Source organism: Monodelphis domestica, chromosome 1 (genome assembly GCF_027887165.1).
Source record: "Monodelphis domestica isolate mMonDom1 chromosome 1, mMonDom1.pri, whole genome shotgun sequence".
In the NCBI taxonomy this organism is placed as follows: Eukaryota; Metazoa; Chordata; class Mammalia; order Didelphimorphia; family Didelphidae; genus Monodelphis; species Monodelphis domestica.
This window is the reverse complement of record NC_077227.1, coordinates 449,414,733-449,425,507: the sequence shown is the minus strand read 5'-3', so window position 1 is coordinate 449,425,507 and position 10,775 is coordinate 449,414,733. Positions and strand designations below refer to the sequence as shown.

The window sequence follows — 10,775 nt, the reverse complement described above, 5'->3', positions numbered from 1 at the left end:
GAAGTAGGTGAAAGAGTGGAAAGGGGCCAGCGAAGTGAGGGCTTGTGTTTGTGAGGGGTTCCGGACGGAGTTGGAAGTTGGGGGGCTGGAGGGCTGGAGAGAGGGCAAGGTTCCGCTTTGGGGGGCGGGTCCCGGAGTAGACGCGTGGGGCTGGGCGGGGCGCGGTGGCACCGGGAGCAGAGCCGCGCCAGCTGCTAGCAGTGGGAGGGGTGGAAGGGCGGCCGCGGCAGCACGGAGAGGGAGGGAGGGAGGGAGGGGACCGTAGGAGGGAGAGAGGGAGGGAGGGAGGGAGGGAAAGAGAGAGAAAGAGGGGAGGGGCTCAGCCCCTTGTCTCCTAAGCTCCTCTCCCTCATTCCGCCCGGGGAGGAGCGGGGCCAGCAGCCGCCTCCACCGTCGCCTTGTCCCCACGCTCGTCCAGCCTCCCTCCACGCTTCTTAAACTCCAGCGCCCGGTCCTGTCCGGTCCTGTCCCGTCCCGTCCCGTCCCGTCCCATCTTGTCCGGCGTCCCGTCCCATTCTGTTCCCCACAGGCACAGGGGGCTTCCTCCTTTTCCTCTCCGCAGCAGCTCGCGGAACCTCTTCACATTGTCCCCCACTCCGGGAGTGAGTCCCTTGGCCGGTCTGTCTGTCCGTCAATCCACCCGTCAGCCCGTCCACCCGTCCGCCAGCGCCTGCTCTCCCGCCGCTCGCTCGCGTGGCTCCTTTGTGTGCGGCGGCGGCTGCGGCTCCCGCTCCCTCCCGGTTCGGATTCCCACCCTTCAGCCCCCCAGTCCCGTAGCCCCCGGGCGCCCCCGGCCGGGCGCTCCTGAGGGTGGATCTATTGGCCGCCCGGCAGGCAGGCAGGAGAGGCGGCCCCCCTCACTCTTCTCCCAGAGGGGCCCGGGCCCCGGCCCCCCGGCATGGATGTGAGATTCTACCCCGCGGCGGCCGGGGACCCAGCCGGCCTGGACTTCGCGCAGTGCCTGGGCTACTACGCCTACAGCAAGGTGACTGGGGCTGGGCAGGGAGGGGGCAGCGGGGCCCGGGAGGGGGCGCAGGGTCTTCCTCTCAGTCCTGTACCAGGGACTTCTGCCTGTCCCTCCCCTCCCCTCCCTCATCCTTCCCACTCTTGCTCAACGCACTCTTCCTCGCCTCCTCACTCCCCCCCCCCATTTCCATGTCTTCCTTTTCTTTCTTTTCACTCCATTTCTACCTTATTCAGCTCCCTTTGCATCCTCCTTTATTGTCCCTAACCCCCTCCCTGCCTTTTCTTTTTTCTGCACTCTCTTCCCTGCTCTTTTTCTGCACCTTCTTTCTGAATGCTTTTTCCTGAGCCTCCTTTCTGTTCCCCCCGTTCCGCGCCCCCTTTCAGCTTCTTTTTCTGACCCTTAGTGAACCCTCTTTCCACCTCTCCTTGTCCTTTCCTCCTCTTCTCCTGTCCTTTTTTCTGCCCTAGGGTAGTTGAGTCTTGACTGAGCTGGGAGGAAAGCCTCTGTCCGGTGGCCAGCCCTAAGGAACTGGAAGGGGGAACATGCTGCTTCTTTGTTATATTTACTGTTATTAGTAAACACGTTACGCGCCCACAGTGTGTTTGGGCGCTGGACAGAACCTAGAGGAGGCACTGTCCCTACTCTCTTGTTGCCTTTTTCCTTTTCTGCTTACTGAGCATCTCGAACTGGTACCAGTGCCGGTATTAATCTAGAGAAGACACCCCCCCCCCCGCCCCCCCGCTCCCAGACGTTATCGTTTGGGACTGGTTATCCTAAGCTCTTTGCTATGGAAAGGAGCAAACTTTTGAACAGGTCGTGCCTGAATGGGGAAGTGGCAGTGGCGCCTCTGGTTGCCTCACTTATTCGCTTGATCAGCAGTTTTTTGTGGTTTTTGCTTCTAGAATTGAGATATCTTGGCTTTAGGCAAGTGCTTCTCTTTAAGGCTTACTTAGCTTACGGCTTTTTATTTAGTTTTGGTTGGTCTCTTTTGATTTTTGGTAAAATGATTGTGTTCCAGTTTACTTGGAACCACAGAGTTTTTTATCTGCTGGCCCAAACTTGGCAAACTAAGATGGGGTGAAAGCCCCCTGATCTGTGAACACTGCTGTCCTCACGCATGTGCAGCGGGGACCCTAACAATTTATATTCTTCCTATAGCTTCTGTTGGCAAAACTCATGTTGGATCCTTTTGAGAAAATATGATCCAGTATGGGATATTTAAGGAAGGAAAGGAGCTCTAGATAAACATATGCCTTGAAATCTGGGTCCCTTGCTCTGTTAGTGCCCCCTTTCCCCTCCTTTTTACAAATTCTAGCTTATGATTATTGAGATAATAGAGGAAGAAATACAGAATGTTCAGAAAGAAAGATGCTATGAAGAACTACTGATTAAATAAAAGGAAAAGGAATTGTTTATTGAGCAAGAAACAATTTACTGTCTTGATATAACTAGATGCTGCTTATAGCATTGCGTCCTATTTGTTTATTCTGAATTTGGTACTTTAGTACTAGACTTTCTAAGAAATGATTAAATGGTTGTCTTCTATGGTTACTGGGGAAATGTGCAGGGCTCATGTGATGTTTAAGGCACAGAAAAGGGAAAAAAGGCCTTGTACCTGGAGTTAAGGTTTACCTTTTGCCTTTTGATTAATCACTTTATTGCATGTTTAAAAAAATTCCCAGAATGTTCCTGTTATTTAGAAAAACAGCAGTGTAATTAAATATGCATTTATTATTTTTGAGGATTAAGCTAATTTTCTAGAAGGGAGTTATCATTTGCAACTTATGTTGTCTGATAAAGACTTTGTATATCTTGCATGTACTTATTTTAGAAGCTATTACGTCTCATGAAGTGGCTGTTTCTTTCCCTGATTTAAGATCAGCAACACTTGAATGACACTAAAATAGAAACCTATTGTATTAACCCAGTCACTGCAATGCGTGCAAAATCTGTATTGGAAAGGATCCCAGGGGTATTTCAGAAGATAATATAGAATAAATGCAGGAAATCATGGGTGTTTTCATATTCTTTTGGGGGGATGGAGAAGGTTAATTAGGACAATTTATTTCAGGTATAACATATAAAACTTGAAAATAGGCAGTTATCAAAATACTTATACAACTTTTAGGAGTAATGGTACCAGTTGGGTTATATTAATGTTTTTTTAACATGGACATTCTCTGAAATAATTTGTTTTCTTAGTAATTCCCAAATCTGGTTCTTGCAGGGCAAAACACACTTAATAAAGTTAGGTAAATTGACTGATATTGGAAATTCAAAGGTTATGATTATTTTAGGCACTGTTTGTGTTTACTGTCCACTAGCTAAGGATCCCCCAAATATAGCCTTCTTCAAAATAAACCTGAATTATTTCCTTTGCCAATTTAATCTCAAGGAGTTTACTAAGAACCTCACCTATGTTCTATAAATTGTCATTAAAGGTTTTCTAGGTGTTTAATCTTTTTCATTTCTTTTTTGGTCAAAATGTTGTATAAAAGGAAATGCTGAATTTCCATATTTTGTGTATATATATACATATATATATAATGACCTTTCTTAAGTTTTAAAGTTTTTTCTAAGAACTTCAAATATATAGATTGCTAATATATATACATATTTGAGAGAATATTGAGGTTTATGATGAACATTTAAAAATTGAGTCACCAATATAATAATACGTTCATCATATTTAATAATTAATTTATATACAAGTATCCTAAGTTTTAAGTTTGGTGGTTTGTGTTGATTTTTTGGCTAGTGGATAACTAATTTGAGGAAATAATTGTCTTGTGATCTCATGTTTCATGACATTCTCAATGATTTTAGAAATATAGAACTGTGAACTCCCATCATTATGTGTAAAAAGTTTCCTCTTTTAGATTAAATTGAAAATATGACATTTGATGCTACTCACTTTCTCCTGAATATCAATGTGTATTTCACATATATATTTCATATGTATGTTTATTTATCTTTACATTCTGTATGTATTAAGATCATTCTATAATTTCAGCCTTAATGAAAGTGTACTATATCTTTGGAGAATGGTTGAAAAATTTCTGAGGGTTCGAAAGTCAATACAAGAAAATGACTTCAGATAAAATATAACCATTATCATTTAGATCAGTTAATAATTCATGAACTAGTCATTGAAGTATAAACTTACAAGTCTTCTGTATTTCTGAAGGACTAATTTCCATTTTAATTTCCAATGAACATTTCTATTATTTGAACACCTTTTTTGATGTGGATATCAACTGAAACTAGCACCTATAGATTTTTTAAATGGCTTGTTTTGTTCAAGTGAATGGGTTTCCTATTGACCCCAACTTGAAATTTTCTTTCTCCTCTATGTCATCACTTATCTGTGCACCAATAGGACTGTAGTATGCAAATACACTAGTTGGTAATTTGTTTTAATGTTGGAAGTCTATTTCCTGATTTTTAGGCAAAATATATAAAGTGAATCTAAGAGGAAGGAAAGAAGGGTGTTGAAGGGCAAAAGAAAATGGATAGGGAAAATACATTGGATTGGGATGGAAAAGAAAACAAGATGTATCAGATGATGTTATCAAAAGATAGTCATAGTGTTAGAATGGGGAAAAGACTTTAGAGGTCACCCTAGTACATTTAATTTATTATACAGATGAAAGGAATATGATTTAGAAAAGCTAAATGATTTGTCATTGGCCACATAGTCACTGGTGGAGTTGGGTCTAGGTGGATGTGATTGGGACTCTTTTGAAGCAGTTTCTTGAAATATTTCAAAATGTTAATAATATTAACCCATGAACTGATGATCTGTATGGGGACATGAAGTTATAAAAGTTCTAGTACAGTTTAAAGCTGTTCAACTTTCAAACTGTATCATAAATGTAATAATTTGTACAGGTAGTCCCAAAAGACTTAGTTCAATTTAAGCTATTAAAGAATACTTAAAACTTAGTTATTTAAAAAAAACTAACTAAAATGTCATAAAGACTTTTGGATACCCTGTAATGTATTTCAGTCCTTTATCAAGAAAGATTTTTATTTGAAATTATTCTATGCACTATTTTTATAAGATTAACATTAAAAAAAAAAACCTTACCTTCTGTCTTAGAATCAATACTGAGTATTGGTTCCAAGGCAGAAGAGTGGTAGGAGCTAGTCAGTGGGGGTTAAGTGACTTGCCCAGAGTCACACAGCTAAGAAGTATCTGAGGTGAGATTTGAACCCAGGACCTCCTGTCTCTGAATCTGGCTCTCAATTCACTAAGCCAACCAGCTGCCCCCAAGATTAACATTTTTTAAAAGTTGGATTAGTAATTTTTTTTTCTTTCAATCTTTAGATCAAAGGGAAACCTTTCAAATAAACTTAACTTCTGATGTATCTCTTTGTAGAGCAGTCATGGGCTAGAACTATAGCAAGTCAGGTGGAACATGAAAGCAAAAGAAACTCATCTTAGGCTACTGTTCCATCAATGTTGGAGATAACATGCTATTCCTAGGAGGGAATTGAAATGAAGAGTAAGTCAGGAAAGATAAACAACATTTCATTTTCCTCAGTGTCAGGTCTACACAGTGGGACCTAGGTTTTCTTTCTTGAAGTTTTGTAAATTATTAGGACATTGGACAAATAATTTGTATTTGTATCTGTGTATAAGTGTAAAAACAAAATCAGACCCACAAAATACATGATTTTTAAACTATCAACCATTATTTCACTTCATTATCAGGAATGTTTTGGCTGCAAGTAGAAGCAGATGGTTTATCTGATTATAATTCTTATTTGGCAGACTGGATTTTTATATTTTGTCAAATGAATAATATAGTCTTAAGTTGATGTAAATCATTCCAGGCAGTGAAACAAGGTAATTTTAAAAAGTTATAAACTTAAAAATAATAGGTGATTGTTATAACTTAATGTCAAACCTTAGTATAGAAGGAAAAACTCAGTAAGAAAATGTGTTGCTTAAAAGGAATTATCATTATAAGAACGATTTACTAAAATTCTTCTAGCCTTGCAATCATGCTTCCTTAGGAATTTTTGGACATAAAGTGGGTTGCCAAGTTTAGACCATCCCTGTATTCTAAATTCTTCCATGCTTGAGGAAGAGTGGATTGGGAGAGGGGAGAATGCATATATTAAACACCTACTGTATACCAGGCACTGTGCTAAGTAGTTTACAAATATCTCTTTTGATCCTTTCAATAATCCTGAGGAGTATCTCAGTTTTACAATGGAGAAAACTGAGGCAGATGGAAGTCAAATGACTTGTCCAAGGTCACACAGCTATTAGGTGTTTGAGACTGGATTTGAATGCCACTAGCTTCCTTTAACAGGCCTTCCAACATCTTTCCTTTCAGTTATCTTTACCGTTATACCTAAAGACATCATTAATATTCTTCTTATAACTAGACAATAAATGTATTGTATTTTGAATTTTGATTAGGAGATTGAGTCTGTGCCTGTGATTTCATTGGTATAGGGATATTTCCAAGAAATATCCTCTACTAATTTAATTTGGCATGTAAGCTTTGAGAGCTTAAATGATTTATCCAGTTTCCCATAGGCAATGTGTACCAAAGGAAGGTCTGGAACCCAAGTCTTCCTGGTTCTGGTGCCAACTCTTTATCTACTATATCACCCTTCTTCTCATACCCTGAATATCCTTACCAGTTCCTCTCCTACTTCAAATTAAAAAAATAAGCAGGAATCTTTTTTTCTATAATTATCTCTGATTAAAGCCCATTAATAATGAAGAATAATTTCAGTTGTTGGTTAATGATTGCCTTATTGAAAGGTATATATCTTGAAGTCAACATTTACAAATTATATTATGCCATATAAACAGTAGTTTAAAGAAGAAATATTTTCATAACCTATCATATTAGATGTTTAAGAAGCAACATTCTTTTTTTTTTAAACCCTTACCTTCCATCTTGGAGTCAATACTGTGTATTGGCTCCAAGGCAGAAGAGTGGTAAGGGCTAGGCGATGGGGGTCAAGTGACTTGCCTAGGGTCACACAGCTGGGAAGTGTCTGAGGCCAGATTGGAACCCAGGACCTCCCATCTCTAGGCCTGGCTCTCAATCTACTGAGCCATCCAGCTGCCCCCAAGAAGCAACATTCCTAAGAGGAATGGCATTAAGGATGGAGAAGGTCGTTATGGTATTCAGTGTAATTTCTAAAGTAGTTCAATACTTTGGTTGATTATAGAAGCTTCCTACAATGATAAAGATTATAATTCATGGCATTCATTTTAGGCAATTCCTATATATCTTTCAAAGAGAGCCTCTCCAGAACTATTGAGGCTTTACTTGAGGTCTTTTTATATTTTGTGAGTGCCAGTGCAGCACTTGGGCACGCCATCTGTTATCTCTCACTCCTAGTACAAAACTATTCCACCCCTTTTCTGAGTGTACTTTTCCTTGATAACTGCCAAGAAGTTATGTAAAAAAAATGCTGTTGGCAACATGCTATATAGCCTACTCATCCCCCTCCCCTATCGTGATTGGTTGAATTGTTTTTATCCATTTCCATTTGAGTCACCTGCAGTTTTACTCCTTAAAAGATGTTGGTATTTATGATCTATGGTTGTGTATTATCATGAGGAGAATTTCTTTTCACTAGACTTGTGATTTCATTGGTATAGGCAACTCCTCATGAAGAAAGTTCTCTTCCCTCTATCAGGTTGGCACATGCTCTGCAATTAGAGTTTGAGAGAATTGCTTGAGTTGTTGAGATGGTAAATGCCTTACCTGGGCCCACAAAGCTGGTAGGAGTTGGATGCAGAGCTTGAACCCAACTTCAGGTTTACCTCTCTTCAAGGCTGATTCTCTATCCACTATGTCTTACTGTCTCCTTAGAATAGTATTGGGAAAATATCTGTATTAAAATATAGATGTATGTGTGTGTGTTACCTATGCATGTATGCAAGTATGTATTTATGCATGCATGAGGATGTGAGTGAGCTGTGTAGTTTCTCAAATACAATCTATCCAGAACTTTCATTCTATTTAGTTCTGAATTGAGTTTTTCGACCATTTGCAATGACTCTCCAAAATGTACTGATTAACTAACTCAGTGTCCTGGCCATCCAACTTCATAGCATGTTGATATCTTATTTTGGGGAACCAATGACCCTGCACTCTCCAAGGCTATGTTAGGGGAATTCAAGTTCGTGCAGGTTATATACTAAACTGAAAAGGCATTGCTCATCGAAACAAATTGCTCCAGTCTTGTGAGTGTAAGAATGGAGAGGCCCATCACTAGCAGCATGACCAGTAGGTGACAAATTCATTGACTGTGGCAACCCACAAAACAACCTATTTGAGGAGTTAATGTTGCATAAACAGTTAAACCATATTGTTGAATTTCTAGTGATTTTCCTATGCCAGATCATATTGTAACCAGCCTGAGATTTTGTATGATATGCTATTGAAGTGTTACAAGAGTTCTGCACTTAATAGGAGGTAGAAAATCAAAATGCCAAAGTGGCTAGATAACTCTTTTGATGAGCAGCATGATTTGTTGCAAATTGAATTTATAGAAAAGTATTAGCTAACATTTTTTCAGATACAATAGTATTATGTGCTTATATGGTTTTCACCTTATTCCACTCTTCTATAATTAAAAATGGTACCATCAGTCCCTTTTGTCTGTTTTGCTCTTACTTAGGAATCTAGTCAGAATTTAGCAAAGAATGGTGTGGACCTAAGTAACCTTAAGATTTTTCTGTGGATTTTTGTTATCCATGCAACATTTAATATGAACTTAAGAGAAGGCTATCTTGTTCTTATATTTTATTACTTCCATAAATATAAAGATCAACAGAAAATATATTTGACCATCTACAGTACAGAAAGAGTTATGCTTGATGCTGGTAATATAGTCTAAATTTAGAAAAGGCACAGGATATAGACATAAAAAGATAGTGCATTCTGCCTTTTGGATGTCACATGACCAGTAAAAATTGTAAGTGCTGTAGAAATTCAGGGAAGAAGAGCCTAATTTGGGTTGAAATGAAGAATGGAGATTGGATCTAAGGTGGTTCTTAAAGGAAGGGTAAAAAATTAGACAAATGGAGAGGAAGATAGATAATGTTATAGGAAGAGATGATGACATAACCAAAGGTCTGGTAGTGTGTATCCTATAGCATGCTTTAGGTATACTGAGAAGACTTGTTATATATTATTCAGTCATTTTTCTGTTGTGTCCAACTCTTCATGACCCCATTTGGGGTTTTCTTGGACAAAGATACTGGAGTGGTTTGTCATTTCCTTCTCTAGTTCATTTTACAGATAAAGAAACTCAGGTAGGGTTAAATGGCATGCCCAAGGTCAGATTTGTACTCAGGAAGATGAATCTTGACTCTTATCCTGGCACTCTACCCACTATACTACCTAGTTGTCCTTTTGTTGAATGTAAGGGAAGGTTGGGGTTTTTTCTGTTTGTTTTTTATTTTAGGGGACTAGAGAGAGATAGTATTGAAAAGGCATCAGAGCTTATCAGATGCTATTTGCTGGCCTGTGAGAAACTATTTTGAAAAATTTTTAGTAGATTAGAGAAAGAAAAGGGATGGTTGTGGGTGCAGTCTGCTGGAAAATATAGGAGAGTGTGGGATCAAGGGTAGAGGTAGAAGGATAGGTCTTGACAAAGAGAAAGTCCAGGTCTTCATCCTACTTTGGAGTTAAGGAATGGATAGTGGGGAATGATGATGTCATGGGGATATGCGATGAAGAGAAAGGGAAAAGAAGGAACCTTCAGTGAATGGCTTTAGTTTCTTTCTTTTTTCTTTTTTTTTGAGGGGGAAGGGGATAAGTATGAGCTGAGATCTTCAGCTGAGAGTGTAGAGAGAGCCTTGAAAAGAGATTTGGAACAGCTGCTACTGTGAGATAGAAAATTAATTAGAGTATAACAGAAGAATTACTTTGTGATCCTTTAGATAGCAGAAATGTATAGTGGACCCAGGCAGCATGGTTTCATAACTTTGGCCAACTCTCTTCAGCAGCATGTGAGTAAGAAAAAAGGGATCAAATGGTTGGAATAACACAGGGTTCCGGTTTGGCAAGGCATGGTCAGTGATATGTCAAGGGGACAAACAATTCTAGAGTGGAAGATAGTGTGTCACATTGAATGGTTTCGCTAAGGAATGGAGCATGTTAAGGGAGGCTAGGACACCCAGAGCAGGGGTGATAGCCTGAAAAAGTACTGGCAGGTAGAGAGATTGTATAAGTCATGGGCAGGACAAAGAATAGGTTTAGTAGTAAGGTATAGGTAGAAATAGAATAACAAACTATGATCAAGTAAAGGAAATTTAGTGTTTTAGAATATAGAAATGGGATGCTTATGAGCAAATGTAAGCATAGGGTTGTGGACTGTTCTTTTGTATTACTGAGGTGGAGTGGACAAATAGGTCATAGTAGTTGAGTAGAATAAGGAACTGGTAAGCTATTATGTTTGAGGGAACATCAGCATTTGTTTTGGAAGCCCCTTTGAAAGAGGGCAGGCATTAGGATGGGAGAGGAGATAGTGAGTCAGCCACTAAATCAAGAAAGGAACGTAATGTCATGGGTACCAATACAGAAGAGCCATTGAAATTAGAATTAGTTGATACATTTGGATAGAGAGAACCTGAAAGGAGTGAACGTTGCTGAGTGAGGATGGTAAAGGAAGAGTTTCTGAATGGAAAAAAGAAGCAAGGAGCAATCAGACTCCTCTGTCAGGATCAGTGAATTGAGAAGTATGAGAAGAGGTGCAACCAATTCTGGAAAGGATGGCCAGTGTCATCTTTTGTGAGCCTGGTCTTGGTGAATTCAGGTCT

At 39.8% G+C, this 10,775-nt stretch overlaps 1 protein-coding gene across 2 annotated transcripts in view; it reads left to right on the top strand.

The window, feature by feature from the left end:
• Nucleotides 1-291: 291 nt before the first annotated feature.
• TOX3 (TOX high mobility group box family member 3) overlaps nucleotides 292-10,775 on the top strand; it is a 120,318-nt gene continuing 109,834 nt past the window's right edge. For both annotated transcript variants that reach the window (XM_007474857.3, XM_001371913.5), the window contains exon 1: nucleotides 292-985. In XM_007474857.3, the coding sequence (XP_007474919.1) occupies nucleotides 899-985 (87 nt within the window). In that variant the 5' untranslated portion in view covers nucleotides 292-898. The remainder of the gene's footprint in view (nucleotides 986-10,775) is intronic.